This window comes from Diplotaxodon limnothrissa, linkage group LG11 (genome assembly GCF_057381915.1).
Source record: "Diplotaxodon limnothrissa isolate DT_005_m linkage group LG11, D_limnothrissa_male_GT1.1, whole genome shotgun sequence".
Lineage (NCBI taxonomy): Eukaryota > Metazoa > Chordata > Actinopteri > Cichliformes > Cichlidae > Diplotaxodon > Diplotaxodon limnothrissa.
Window position 1 is genome coordinate 22,282,554 of NC_140606.1, and position 15,396 is coordinate 22,297,949.

Consider the following 15,396-nt stretch of genomic DNA (forward strand, 5'->3'; position numbering starts at 1 on the left):
AAGGTCATTGCTTTGTGAGGCCTTTTTTCTGTGTCTAACGTGTTTTATAAAATATTAACTAGGTAAACAAAAGATATCCATGCAAAGAAGCATTTGATAAAAGTTGTGTTTGCCATGTCGGCTATATTGAGAAATGTGCTTGTGGCTTGACGTCCACACCATCCTCTAGTGGACTAGCGGGTCTAATGCACGCTATGCCGTGATACTGGTTTGGATAGTTCTGGGGGCTTGAGCAGGCATAAATCAGTTTCTATGGTCAGTGTGGGGATTTGGCTTCTGTTTGATGAAATAAAAAAGTAATTATAAATCAGGAAAGGTTAAGGTGAAAACTTAAGGAAGCTTTAAGCTTATAAGGTTATTTTAGGGAAATTTTGGCAAATATTTTAAAACATTAACTTTTAGGGAATTACATTTAATTTCAGGACTCTGTGATTGCCATATGTTTCTCTTATAATCACAGACAGTATGAAACAGATTTGTCACACATAAGGTCAGATTTTAGACTTTTAACTGTATTACATTTCCTGCTGATGAGGACCCTCCCTTTGGCCATTCACAATAATAACGTAATGAAATAATAGATCAACAATTAAATGGCAGTTATATACCATAGGAATTTCTGTGGATTCAAAAGACATTGAATTAACAAAAACTTTATAACTACATGACAGTCTCAGTAATGAACTAAATATTTTTCTTTAATTTTGCACATTTAAGTCTTCCAGTCGTGCTGACAAACTTATTTCGTTTGCTACTTAATTGTAATGCAATTAAACCTCTTTACATTCACAGGAAGAGGGAGTTTCACTGATCCAATTATGCTCAAAGTAGCCTATATGTGGTCCACAATGTAAACTGTCAGTTTGATATCCCTGTCTGAGGTCTGAGAAAGAGAGAGCAAGAGAGACCGTCGTGTTTTACTTCTAGGCATGCGCAGTGCCGAGAGAGCGCTCTGACTGACCACGTAGCCTGTCTCAGCTGCGGTACAGATAGCTGCAATACACGAATTCACGGCCTCTCTACAGTAGCAACGGGCCGCTGAAAAATGGCGAGATACCTGAGGCCTCCGAATACATCTCTTTTTGTCCGAAACATCGCCGACGAGTCCAGGTACGTTGTTACTTTCAACCCCGCCGGCGTGCAAGCAGGCATGGTCAGGCTAAATGTGACGCTAGTTAGTTAGCAAACATGTCAACGTGATGTCATCATCAAAATTAGGAAACTGACGTTAACGGTCAGAGAGCGACTCCGGACAGAGAAGCTGGCTACGGACAACACAACCGTGTAATATTTGGTAATACTTAGAAATAAGAAGCTGAAACATTCGTGTTGTTACTGAAGTTAACGCTACACCCTGACCTGTCTGAGGGGACAAAAAAAATAAACGACTGAAATACGTCTTTGAAACTGAACTAAAGGCTGGACAGCAGCAGTTCCTGCAAGTAAACTACAATATCTGTAGTTTACGCACTTTTGCACTATACACTTTTTAATTATGGAATTTAATTTTATGTCCTTCCTATCATTAAAAAAATAATTAAAAATATTAAGGCAACACTTGAACATTACAGCCAATTAAAACTTCGGGCATATAAATAGTGAATTCATTTTATCTGCTTTGGTGCACGTGAAAGTGATAACAGGTGGATTGGAGAGGCAACAATACGACAGAATGGGTTTTGAAGGTGGTGGCCACAGACCGTTGCTCTCTCTATATCCCCTCTCACTTATTTTCTTGTTTTACTTTTTGCTGGTGCCCATGTCATTGCTGACATCATAAGACTGTGGTCCATTCGAGTTACAGAGATAGTCCACCTCTTACAGGATTGCACATCTTTAAGCCCTGTCACGAGGTTTGATTTGTCTCCCAGCACAGGCTTAAGACAGTGGAAGGGATCTCAATGCACTTCAAGGTGCTCTGTTTTCAAATTAAGTTCAAAAGGCCTTTATCCTCAGGGCATGGCTGTTTAAGCTTAAACAAAAAGTTCAGGCACTTGCTTGACTGTGCTATGAGAGTAAAGGCATTTTAAATTTTATTTTAAACAGAATGTCTTTTGAGTGTTTTGAAATTTTAGCCAATGCGTATCCTTTCCAAAGAGTCCCTCAAATAGAATTGGTATTATTCTGACTGAATAACAGTCAGGAGTGCTGACTGACTCCACAAGACTGTTGAGGCGATCCCAGAAGACAGCCCATTCCTTCAGGGGAGTTTCACGGGGCCATAGAAGGGAATTGACCCAGCAAAAGGACCAGTATCTGCTCCTTTGTGTGAAGATGAACAGAGCCTTGCTCATGTGTGTGTTTCTGACCAAAGACTATGTAGGGCATCCTTTAGTAAGACATGTGCTCACATGCCATACACTGTGTTTGGCATTACCAGACAACACTTAGAACTAGCCCGTTGTCTTCACGGATGCAAGTCCACAGTGAGTACATGTGCCAGGTGTGAGCGAGCCTGGAGATGCCATGACGAATGTCATGATGCCAGCTACAACATTGGCACCAAATCAGGTCAAATGGATTCACAATGGGTTATGCTTCCTAACTGGGGACATTGGTATCCCTAAGGTGTAACTGCCTTTGTGCTACATTGTTTCTGCTGCCAAGATTAAAATAAAAAATGTATTTGGAAATTAGCGTAATGAGTTCTGTTTGATAATCTAGAGGCCTAAATGTGAATAGTATGACTTAAAGTACTTATTATTAAAGATAATAAGTAGATTTTTAAGTGTGGTTGATTTCACAAAATAAAAAAATCACTTCTGTGAAAAGTGCCATATATGGGTTTTATGGCCGCAATGAATATGTGAAAAAGACAGTTTCTGGTTAAATTGCACAAATTCACCTTAAATGTCCTGATGAGGAAACTTCCTTATGAGTAAGAAAGTAATTCGGTTTATTTGCTGTTAAGCAATGTCCGATGCTTTGCTGGCGCCAACTCTTGTGTATGTGCTGCACACTGGACTCGAGCCAAATTCATATGGTAGCCAGCAGAATAAATGTGCTTATTTCATGACACTTTAGGCCAGAGGATTTACGGCGTGAGTTTGGTCGTTATGGGCCTATTGTAGATGTCTACATTCCACTTGACTTCTATACACGACGACCAAGAGGATTTGCTTACATTCAATATCCTTTATTCTTTCAGTTTATGTTTGTACTTTTTCACTAATGGATTGTAAAGCATCAACTCTGATCTGTTGGGTGCAGTGAATTGAGTAACACCTGATTTAATATTTCCCTTTTAAGAGGAGTTTTTGTAATGTAATTGATTTTTTTGTTTGTTTTTTTAATGCTTCTAGCATTAAATATACTCCTAACCAATATTTCTTCTGTTGTTGCCTCAGAATGGTAAAGATACAGGTATGGAGACCCCACACCAAAGAAAGTTGAAAGGCGGTTGTAGAGTAGATTCAAGCCAAAGACATCCAGGCGACAAGCAGTAGTGGAATTTGGAAAATAAAGACAGAGCAAAAGCATGAAGATACAAAGAGGACAAAAAAGAGCTTCCAGGCTTCCATTTGTCTACCAAAGGGAGGAAAAGAAAAGTGTTTATTGGGCAAAGACAAGCAGGAAACCTCAAGTTCTTCTGCCAAGGCTATAAAGATCAAGCTGAAGGTCAAGCATGTTAAAGGTAACAAGCCAGACTTTTTGTATCCTACCCAATCTGATCACCATTAGTATTTGTCTTGTCTTCACAATTTGAAGTCACAAATGGGCCTATTTTTAATGTTACATAATTTGAGTTGGTATTACGGAAGACGGTCAATTATAAATGAAAGAAATATGCTGAGATGATGAATTACTCTTATACATTTTTGGCCTCACTGATCCAGTAGCTGTGTGGTGTTTTTTTTTGTGTGTTTGCTTTTTATTTTTCTTGTGTTGCAGCTGCTTGCTGTTTTTTTTTTTTTTTTTTTTTTTTTTTTTTTTTTTTTTTTATTGCATGCGTGCAGCTTTCAGCTCCACCTTTCCAAATTAAAAGTCCTTAACAATCCAGCATGTTTGAAGATGTCCGGGATGCAGAAGATGCTCTTCACAACCTGGATCGTAAATGGGTTTGCGGGCGCCAGATTGAGATCCAGTTTGCACAGGGAGACCGCAAGAGTATGACCCATTGGCATTCCTACTTGAGCTTAACTGCACCATCTCCTTTTGGGAAATGTGTTGTATTGTTACATAACCTTTTGATGTGGATTTGTCAATAAAGCCCCTAATCAGATGAAGGCCAAGGAGCGCCACTCCCCTCGCAGTTTCTCTCGCTATGAGGATGATCGGGATACCCGCAGAAGACGATCACGGAGTCGCAGTTATGATCGCCGCAGGTCCCGGAGCCCTTCTTTTGACCGTCGCCCTCGGAGGTCTGAGAGCCCTAGAGAGTGAGTTCTTGGCAACTTTTACGCCTTTTAAGGAATATAAGACGTTAAAGTTCACCAAAAACATAATTATATAAATGTAGTGAGTGTGAAGGAGTGCTCTATGGATGTTTGCAGCTCTGAAAGCAGGCACTTGCAAAGGAGGAGGAAAAAAGAAAGGGGAAAGATGGAGGGGCAATTTATGACTCAATAGAGTGGGGGGGGGGGGGGGGGACGTGTGTGTACATACTGGGGCTGCAACAATTCGAGTAACATGAATATAAATAAAATTCTCAATGCAAATTTTTTGCTTCACTGCTTTGTTTAAACTCTGTAGCACTCAGATGTCATTATGTAAGTGCAAGCGTTTCACACACGTTTTGTATTAAAAATAAATATGCAATAGAAATATATCTGGCGCACATGTGCAAATTAAAAAAATATTACAACATTGAGCCCAAGCAGCCCCCAATTTTTCAACAAAAAAACGGATAACACAACAGCAGCAGGGAAGATGCTGTCATAGTTTATCAGGGAGATGCCGTGTGGGTAGTTGGCACTCTGCCTCTGCTCTGTGTGGGTAGACAGTGCAGAGGCAGAGCAGTTACTGAGATGCTGAGCTCAGCTGGGGTTAAAGCAAACATTTTCTAGTGTGCAAAACAGCAGCACTTATTCCTGCAAGCATTATTAAAACCTTTATTTGGAAAAAGCTGGTGGGAGTTCTCCATCAAACCACCTGTTTAAAAGCCTTCAACGTGAAGAGAAGCAAACTCTGTAGTCATCCTCATTTTTGTTTTTTCCACAAGGAAAATCTACAGTAAAGCTACTGAAGTTAAAATATGGAGATGGGCTGTTAGCTTAGTCTGATAAGATGTTTAGATTAGGCAGCTAGCTAAAAGCTGCAAGCAGCTGTCCTACTTTATATCAGAGCAATACCTGCAACAGGGGTGACTCAACGAAATGGGGACATAGGGTTTAGTAACCCATATTTATATCAAAGCTTTAGTAACGTTATGCAATCCAAATCCACAACATAAAATATACAGTGTTATATTAATTGTATCAATATTTAATAATATAAAAATAAAAGTTTTTTTTCACAGGCTGGTCAAGCTATAGAAGGGCCAATAGCTGCCCTCTTTGCCACCGGAGAGCATTGAACAACACTTCAGGAATTTGGAGTTATCATAAATGTTAACATGCTAACATTTGCCGTTTAACTATTAGCAACTAAATGATAGCAACATTAGCCACCTGTCATCAGTAATGTAGCAGCCTGTGGACAGTGAGTCACAACTTATTATGGACAAATGGAGAACGACACAGGTTACTGGCTGTGCAGTGTCAGGGGAACAATAGCTGAACCGAGCAGAGAATCCAGAGGTTTGTTGAACTAGATCTGAAGACCAGAGCTGAGGATCTAACGAGCTGCACACTGCAGCAGAGAAAATAGTGGTTTAAAGAGAGACTGTAGGCAATTGTGGACAAAATGACAAACTTTAACTTTTCTACTTACAAAAATGTTTTGAAAAATGTCTCATTTAGTTTAGCCAGCTGTGACTTGGCTTTGAAATTGTTTTGTGACAAAACCTGAGACAAAAACATGCATTAAAACATACACATGATCACACATCAAATCTACCTAATCCAGGAGCTACAACCCTGTCAGAACTTGCCTGCTGTAAGAAATCTTTTGTGTTTACATGTATGTATTCACGTATATAATACAAAGGGTGGGGGTGGGGTACTGCAGGGGCTGGCAGAATTTTACGTATATATGTGACTGTTTGTTGTTTTCGTTTGTTTGTTTTCTCAGCTTCAATCTGGGATTTTGCGAACATAACACTTTTTAGACATAACTAATTGTTATTCTGTTAAATTAGGACGTTATACAGGCAGGACTTTTTCTCATTTTCTTCTTATCCCTCACTGTAACGTTTTTGTTTGATTATTAGCTATTGCGACTGGCCACTACTTTAATGATAACGTAACAAGCGGTTAATGTGGCTTTTTCACAAATGTACTTTTAACTATAGCAGATAGATCCACATTAAAATTATTTGATTTGGCACAGTTTTTACACTGCATGCCCTTCTACACGTAACCCTCCCATTTATCTAGACTCTGGTCTAGGAGTGCACTAGCTTGTGACTGACTTGAGTTTGGGTTTCTGTCTTTCACTGTCTTTTACGTTTATAACTGTTTAATATGTCAAGGGTATTGAAACGAGAGCTTAACCAGCTTTTCAACATCCCTCAAAGAATTGCTCGGTTGACTATCTTGCAATTTTGGATTATGCAAATTAGCAACTTGCTATTCTCATGATGAGCTGGGGACCTATTCAGGTTATAGCCCACCTCTCAACCCTGAGATAGGCTTCATATCCTGCCCCTGCAACCCTGAGTGGAATAAGCGGTAAAGAAAACTGATGGGTGAATGATGGATTGAGGAAACATGGTGGGTGTATCACTCGTCTCTCTGGTGGAACTTTAAAGTAGAGCCTATATTTAGTATTAATTTCCTCATAATTACAAACTGATATGCAATACATTCCTTGGAATTCTGTTTTTTGTTTGTTTGTTTTTTACATTTAAATATTAAATTAATTGAAAGTTGTCATTACATTTAAAAAAAAAACAACAAAAACAAACAAACAAACAAAACAATTCTGTGAACTTCATTTACCAAAATGCAAGTGAACACAGTCTGAAATGGCTCTCATGCTGTTGGCTGATTGCAACTTGGTGCAACACAGTTAACTAAAGCAGTCATTTAGCAAGTTTGGAGTGTCATTGCTTTGAAAGTGACCAATCACAATAAGACCAGTTCCTGCTGTGGTTCCTCCCCTCTGTCATTTAACTTTAAAGGAGAGCTTGTACACTCTGCAGTGTTCTGAGACGAATGTGCTGTGTGCCTGGTGGCTGTTGTGCACTTATTTCTATGTGCTGACATGAGTGAGTCTACCACCTCTTGTGAAATATTTATTTGTGACTATGTTTTAGTTATGATCTGCTTGTGACATGTGCCATAAATGTAGTTTCCTGTAATTGTGTGGGCCATGCGCAGCGTGTGAGAGGGCATGATGTTTGCAGGTTTGTACACAGAAACTTTGGACGATGTCCGAGCGTGGCAGTTTCTGCAGGAAACAATTTATGTAATAAAGAGGAAGCCATATACTGCTTGTATGTAGGCAAGCCATGCTGTAAGGATATAAAGTAATTCACTCAAACTGTACAGTAACTCAGCAATTTTGTTTTCTTGTTCCCTCTTCAGCTCTCGATCCTACAGCCGACACAGAAGAAGCAGAAGCCATGAAAATAACAAGTGGGCTCATTTCTGTCCTCTTGTATTTCAGTAATCATATAAACATGGCACTGTACTCTGTAATGATAGTAACTGTAATGATAATCCCAATAGGCACAAAGCTCCTCCCAGTGACCACCACAGAACGCACCATGAAACGGCCTCACACTCCACCTCCCGCTCCCCATCAGCGTCCAGGTCAAGACCAAAAGGTAAAAAGAGCCAGTCCAGGTCTCACAGCCCTGCCGAAGACTTCCACCCATCCCAGAAACAGTCTGTCAGGAGATCCCCATCACGCTCCTACTCTAGATCCATGTCCCGGTCACGCTCTCGCTCCAGGTCCTGGGCTGGACGCAAGTCTGGAGGCCACTGACAGACTGTTCTCCAAAGCCCTGTTTATGTTTCTCTAGAGGTTTCTGTTTAATGTTCACCTCTAGCCATTTTGGACATGCATTACTTCACATTGTTGGCTTCATTAATCTGGTTAATGATTAATTAACTGGTTAATAATGTTCTGTTACGTTCCTCCCAGGTTTTTTTGTTTTTTGTTTTGTTTTTTTTTCCCCCCCAGACGTACAAGCAGCAGTGACAGGAGAACCACAGTATGTGTGCACAAGATTTTTTGCTTTTGTAGCTACAAGCATTATCAGTATTGACTCTAGCGTGTATAACATTTGGTTCCCTGCTCTTGCTGCTGAGAACTGCACCAATTCCCTCCCACACAGAGAGAAGGCTACCTTCTGGATTGGGAAAGTTCGTAACAGAAGAATACCTTAAAGTTGTAAATTTAAAAAAAAAAAGATTGGATATAAGCTACTACTGTAGTGAGCTATGGAACTCATGCAGAGCAATGATTTTGTGCGTCACTATCTATCAATGTAACTGCATGCACTCAAAGTTGAATGCTTCAAGGTCCAACTGTGTTAAGAACTGCTGTTGTGACCTTTATGAAGAGACCAGGGTGCAAGTAGACATGTTAAAAGGTTGTATTTATAGAAAGGTGTGCATGTGTGAAAGGAGTCTTGTGCTTCCTGCTTTCATTTCTTATTTGAATACGGAGGAATCTCTTGCCAAAGGTAAATAAACAATTTTGTTATGTTTGTAAGAAAAGCACATTTGGCTCCTGCTTTCTTTTTTCTTTTTTTTGTGTACATGTGTTAAATTAAACTGAAGGCCTGCTTTGCCAGTATTCACAACATGCCCTGGTCTGGTTTAATTTCAGCAGGCCAACTTGTATACTATAGTTATTGTAATTGCTGTGACAATGAAAGATATGCTGATACAGCTGGTACCCAGAGTCATTTTGTTATGTAATAATATACTAAAGATAAGAATCAATTGTTTTTCGTGTCCCTAAGTAACTCCCTTGTTTAAACTGTTATACCTGATATCTTTTGACAATAAATACATTCTTACACTGCTCTAGTTGAACAAGCTGTGTTGTAAAGGTAGTGTCAAACAAGTGTTACTATATCAAGTCAAAAATACTCAAACACAAAGTAGGGGGGTAGGGGAGGGGATTTAATTTTTTGTTTGAGGTTTTTTTTTTTTTCGTTCAAGTTTTTCATCAATTCAAAGAGTGCTTTCTTGTTTTACATTTTGTAACAAATTAACACCAATTGTAAACAGGGCACATTTCATTGTTCTTGGTGACATTTCATCCGAGGGACAAATTAAAAAGCCAATTCACTGATTAAAATTTTGAATATGGAGACTGCCATGCATGATTTAGTCTGGGCAAGAAAAAAAGGTTTACATGAACCAAGAAAAGGCAGTAATTAAAATAATAGACATTTTCAATTGTCAGCAGGCGGAAGAACAGCCAAGAACTGAAAATGTCTGGAAAATATTTGGTCAACTTGGGAATTTCCACCAATGATTATGGTCAGTTTCAGTATGAGTTTTAACTTAGGCACAGTTTTTCTTTTTTGTAAAAAATAAAACAAAATAAAAAAGTGCTATGCTTACACACCATTGTAAGCACATTCACAACTCAAATCTATACATATGCAAGTCTCCTAGAGTCCAATTGGGAGTTTTTTTTTCTATTTTACTTGTTTTTCCCATTTAGCATCTTTCAACCTACACTGCACAATACACAATAAAAAATGTGCAATAACTCTGGAAAGATCAGAGTATAGGGGTACTGATAGATGCTATAGGCAGCTTTTTTTTTTTTAACAAAAATATTCTTCAGTATTGAAGTCAAGACATGACCTTAGCATGTCTCATACATTCAGTGTTATTACTAAAAATACTTTTGTCAAACAGGCCACAAACTTGGCCTGCAAATGTACATATGCTACAAGTGTTTTATACAGTTCATTATTTACATGGCTCTTGAACTCACAAGCTTTCATACTTTGTTTTGTCATCTTTAAGCTGGCCATGAATGGCTCCAATTCTGCAAAGGGAAAGCAAAGAGCCTCAACAGAGAACTGAAAGAGAATCCATAGAAGATAGTCAATTACGCCTCCGTTAATTGAACAGCATCCTGGCCTGTAACTTATGAAAAAAAGAAAACAGTCTGATTGCAGTGCAGAAGGTTAAGGGACAGAAGTGCAAGAGACAACAGGCAGCAAGTGTCTGTTGATTATGGGGTAGTTAACCATTGAGACTTAATTTGTAAACACAAACACCAGCCTCCTGTCTCACATTGAGGCGCTTGGGCCTCTTCAGAAACATTCCTTAGCTCTGTCTCGCCTTGTGCACAAAAGCATACAGCCAACAGGGCCAGGCAATGTGGGTTTTTTTTGAGAAAACAAAACTCAGTAGTCCCACATTTAAGCAAGGCCCCCTTCCGCATGTTGGAGCTGCAGGCACTGTCCTGAAGAGGCAGAGACTGAGGAGCAGTAACGGTACTGATCAGAACAGGTGATCAAGGAGACGTCAAACCATTCACTTCGAGTTGGCAAGTGGAAATGGCAACACTGCCTTCTGCCCAAATGTCCAAAAAAAGAAAAGCAAAACATTGCTTTGGTTATACACAGCACATTATACATCTTTCAACAACCACAACAGAAAGCACTTATACAAAATAATGCTATGATAAGAGTGCTGTAGACCTTGGACACACTCAACTCCAAGTGCATGTGCGCACAGCGCAGTAAAAAAGGGTACGTGAGTTGGTGGTCCAAAGCCAGTGTGCCATGGTCTCTTACTACCCTTCGTTTGAGGTTATACCATTAACCTGTAGTTACACTACAGCTCATCTCCTGTAAAATATCTTTTTTTCCCTGCAGAACTGCAGTTGAGTGCCTTCTTTAGCCAAACAATGAATGTGATATATAAACAACAGTGGGCCCTTGATTAAAAGAAATAAAATTGCTACAAATATGAACCTGCTTTAGCACCTAAAGCTTAAGGAGATAACTCCAAAGATCATTCTTCATAGAAACATAAATGAAACACCATGTCTGTCCAAAGAAGTGGACCGTAAAAGTGATGGGAATTTACCTGACTAATGTTACCATCCTTGTTTGGGGAAAAAAGCACACTCAATCTGCCTTGGCAGCCAAGATTAAAAATAACAAAACAAAACATAAGTACAAAGAATATCCAGTTTGTCATAGTCACAGAAACTCCGCTAAAGGCATCACCGACCAGCAAGGCTGCAATTCTGTAAATTTTAAATGATCAGTTTTTTTAAAATGGATGGTAAACAGGAATTGCAAAACATTGCTCCTGTCAAGCATCCACCAACTTTGAAGGTCAGCCAAAAAAAGGAGAGAAAAAGAAAAGAGCTAAAAATACTACAGAACTGAGGCGTTCCTGGTGGGTGGGTCCATGCATTGGCTTATTTTTTTTCTTTAAATGAAGAACTGGTATCACCCCCATCAGGCCTGCACCTTCAGGAGGCTCTTGAGCTGGAAGGTCATAACTTCCCTGTTGTCACAGGAGCCGATAGGGAAAGACACCCAGTGACTAGGGGGTTTGGGCAAAACACTGGGTGAAGGTGGCTCACTGAATTTAGGCCCTGCATAGCTTGGGCTGCCTTGGGTTGCCAGGAGTGTGTTGAGATGAGACACTGCACCCTCCCAGTTCTGATCATAGTTGGTGGAAAAACGGACAGAAGCATTCTTCTCTGCAGACACGGCCTGCCGTGTCTCTGGAGACCTGTGGTAGGCAGCGCCTTTCTCGCTCCGTCGGTGGCCGTGGTGGTGAAGGCCCCCTGCCCCCCCTACGGATGCAGCTGCTCCGTTCTGGTCACGGCTTCGCTGCTTTGCCCGGCCAAGCTGGTGGTTCTTCTTGGCCAAAGGGCGCTCAGGGTGGGTAACTGGAATGTTGTACCTCTCTCCACCTCCCATACTGCTTTTGCTCTACGTGTCACCTAAATTGTGAGAATAGTATTATTAAAAATAAACTCTGGTTATACATTTCTATTCACGCTAATAATCTATGCAATTACAGCGCAAGTTGTTGACTACCAACCGCGAGCACAGGCGCACCACATCACAATAAAAACAAGTACAGAGACTACGTGCAGAAACACCAGACAGCGAGGCTCGCCCATCCCCCACACGGACACCAGGAAAACAGCGCCAGCTCACCTCTTTGTTGTCAGAAAGTTAACCGAGTAGACGTCTCTCTTCAATCTTTCTCCTCCAATCGGGCCCCAGGTCCTCGAAGTAGTCTTCTGTCTACCTCTCGCTGCACATTTGTGTCCAGCAGGGTCTGAGGTTTTCATGTGCCAATAAGCGTTGTTTTCTCGTGAAGCCGAGCTGAACATCAATTCACCTCGGCGCACGATACTCCAAGAAGTCGCCGACCCTTCGGGGCATTAACAAAAAACGCTTATCAGATATGCTAACTTGACAGGACTTAACGTCCATTAGATATGCTAAATAGACAGGACTCAACATAACAATAGCGCTCACAGTGTTGTGACGTGTGACTGGGAACTGACGTTTTCTTCAAATATTCTATTACATAACATTGAAGTACCGACAAAATGACATTTCCTCGCCATTACATTTATAAAAACCTTGCATATAACTTGTAATCTATAGCGATTATCACACGAAAATGTTATGTAAGAAAAGTGCGACATCATAGCCCACTCCTGTTTGCTCAGGCTGGGCTTAAACTGCGGCCAATTTTTCCCTTGTTCTTGTGTAGTAAATTAATAATAAAACGAAATAGTTTGTATACCCTTCATATAGGATCATTTAATTAATTAGCAAATCCAGTGGTTCAAATTCTAACGTTTTTTTTATGATCTAGGACGCTCTACTTTGGCACAGAACCAAAACAAAGAAACTCGGTTTAATATGGCGACGAGGTACAAAACTGTTTCTTACCAACTTCTTCAGGCTTGGTTGTTAAAGCCTTTCGTCAGAAAAGAATTTACAGTTAGCTTCTAAACTCCCTCTACGGACTATGTAGGAAGCACAGCAAACTATATCTCCTACAAATCCGTCACTCTCGAAGCTTATTTGGTGTTAAAGGCCGGTGAAGAGATCTCACTTCTCTCTCTCCCGACTCAGAATTGCGACAAAATGGACTCTACAGCAGCGGTATGTACTCCCTTGCAACGCAAATCTAACCAATCATAAAGCGACTACGAAATAAACAACCAATCATCGAAGAGGCAGTCGACAAGTTGCCTGTTGCCAGACTGGTGACGTTAATTGCCGACCCTCCTCTCCTTGCCTTTGTTGGAGCTCGGGTATTTCCCGAGAGAAGTGAAATAAAGAAGGAAAAAAACACCACTTTCGGGCTCTGGAAGTTAACGTAATAGACAGGAAATACCCGAGATGGCACGTAAAACATTACATAAAGGTTTAGAGTGAGCATAGAGGCAGTTAAGTGTTATGTAACACCAAGACACCAAGCATGTCCGCTACCCCTTCGGTTAGGTTGTAAACAAGTCCAGTGTTTAGATTTACTGAGGTTTGTGCCACAGGAAACTGTTTTGGTTTGTTTTATCACATTTCTTGCTTTTTCAGGTTAACCCCTTTTATGCCCACTTGACACAGCAGCAACAGGCTGTAATAACAATGTCTATGAGCGGTTGTCCATCCCAAAAGTGTTTTGTTTTATTTAAATTCATTGGGTGGAGGTCTTAATAAGGGTTGGGGGGCTATATTACATATATTACCCTGTTTGTCCCTTTGATGTTGGTCTCACTTTTCCTCCCAATCTTTTCAAAGGACTTTGAGGTTTGACTTCCATGGCAGTCTTCCAGTAGGTTTTATGAGCGCAGGCAGGGCTAAGTGTCATCGCTCTGTGTCATCGAGGCCTTGCCTTCTTTTCTCGCCTGGATTTTTAAAGAGTTGCACAACGCTGCTGAAGGCTGAAGGCCATGGCAAGGCAGGACACTCCCCAAAGCAAAGTAATCTCTGAAATGGGGCTGTGCCAATCAAGAGTCAGCTATGTAGGTCACCCAGAGACTGGGTAGGTCGCTAGAAACACATGGGGGGGTGGAAAGGACTACTCGCCATATTTGACTGGCTGCAGAAGCCAAGCAGTGTCAACACGTCACACAGATAGTGTACAATTGGAAAGTTGGATGGAAACTTTTTTCCTCACACAGAGAAAAAGAACAAAATTACAGATTATCTATTGGCCTGATTGTTTACGGAGTCCTGTTGGCCTACAAACAAGTGATTGAAGTTATGAATATGAACTTGAATGGTGCAAAATGTATGTCATATGCCCACACAAAGGGAAGTGGGGAAAGTACAGAAGCAGTTTCACACAGCTCAGCAATAAGTTCAACACATATAAAGAAAATCTGTACACTCAGTAAACATATTCAAATTAAACCTTGTACATTAGTTACTTAACAAAGAAACTTAATATGCTATAAAAGTAACACATAATTTACAGAATTTAAATATTAAAATGAAACCCATGGTGAAATTGATCTATAAGTGGGTTTGGGTAAAACAGGCACATTAAATTGGAGGTCCTTCTCATCCCTACTGTTATTTAAGATTTATTTAGTTAGCACCACAGTGCGCAGATGAAGTTGGTACACTCAGATAACACTTTTTTTTTTTTTTTTGAAGATGTGCCAGCCGCAGATGGTTTTCTGTGAAAAATGCCCACAGAGCATATTTGGAATGAACCACTGAAACCAAACAGGAAAAAATACCATTTCAGATGAAAAAGTTATTGTTGACGTGTAGTTGACAGAACTATTCACATATATATATATATATATATATATATATATATATATATATATATGTATATATATATATATTTTTTTTATTATTATTATTATTTTTTTTAATGTGACTTTTAACAGACCACTGATTTACAAAACAGATGAGAAATAATGGCAGTTTTCAACAACATTTCTCAGGTTTCCCAGTTTCCGTCATTACATGAGCAAAGGCTCAATTCACTTGTATTATTTTACAGCTTTATGAATCTAACAAGCTGTTTAAATTACAAATACATTTAACTCCTTATTTGTTTCGACTAATGCTGGCATCACCACACCAGAAATAGCAGTGCATGATTTCTGAATTATTAATGACTTCCTTGCAATCACAGGTATGGGTTTCATTTTACTTTTTGGGGGCAGGGACACCAAGTGCAGGTTATCATCCAATAATTAGAATTTTCTGCATCTGCATGCATGTGCATGGCAGGTGTCATTTTTATTCACTATTTTAATAGAAAATATCTATTATTCTCATTTAAAGTATTTAAGTGCTTATGCATATGCTTAGATGGAGTATGTGTATGTGTCAGCATGACCTTTTGAAAACTGCTTAGCTTTGCT

The 15,396-nt window shown here is 39.8% G+C and overlaps 2 protein-coding genes across 2 annotated transcripts; one reads left to right on the forward strand and one right to left on the reverse strand.

The window, feature by feature from the left end:
* The first annotated feature begins 950 nt into the window (after positions 1-950).
* On the forward strand, positions 951-9,074 carry srsf10a (serine and arginine rich splicing factor 10a). The gene is made up of 6 exons (XM_085366362.1): positions 951-1,110; positions 3,025-3,147; positions 4,001-4,107; positions 4,211-4,379; positions 7,629-7,679; positions 7,773-9,074. The coding sequence occupies exons 1-6, from the start codon at positions 1,046-1,048 to the stop codon at positions 8,029-8,031; spliced, it is 774 nt and encodes a 257-aa protein (XP_085222488.1). The 5' UTR covers positions 951-1,045; the 3' UTR covers positions 8,032-9,074.
* A 90-nt stretch (positions 9,075-9,164) lies between these two features.
* On the reverse strand, positions 9,165-13,139 carry pnrc2 (proline-rich nuclear receptor coactivator 2). The gene is made up of 3 exons (XM_085366360.1): positions 12,959-13,139; positions 12,209-12,428; positions 9,165-11,988 (listed from the first exon to the last, which is right to left on the reverse strand). The coding sequence occupies exon 3, from the start codon at positions 11,963-11,965 to the stop codon at positions 11,495-11,497; it is 471 nt and encodes a 156-aa protein (XP_085222486.1). The 5' UTR covers positions 11,966-11,988; positions 12,209-12,428; positions 12,959-13,139; the 3' UTR covers positions 9,165-11,494.
* Between the last annotated feature and the right edge of the window lie 2,257 nt (positions 13,140-15,396).

Excerpts from the sequence above, each read along its gene's own strand:
- srsf10a (XM_085366362.1), top strand. The coding sequence starts at position 1,046 with ATGGCGAGATACCTGAGGCCTCCGAATACATCTCTTTTTGTCCGAAAC. Across the intron at positions 3,148-4,000 it reads CAATATCCTTTATTCTTTCA|CATGTTTGAAGATGTCCGGG; the intron begins GTTTATGTTTGT and ends TTAACAATCCAG. Across the intron at positions 7,680-7,772 it reads AGAAGCCATGAAAATAACAA|GCACAAAGCTCCTCCCAGTG; the intron begins GTGGGCTCATTT and ends TAATCCCAATAG.
- pnrc2 (XM_085366360.1), bottom strand. The coding sequence starts at position 11,965 with ATGGGAGGTGGAGAGAGGTACAACATTCCAGTTACCCACCCTGAGCGC.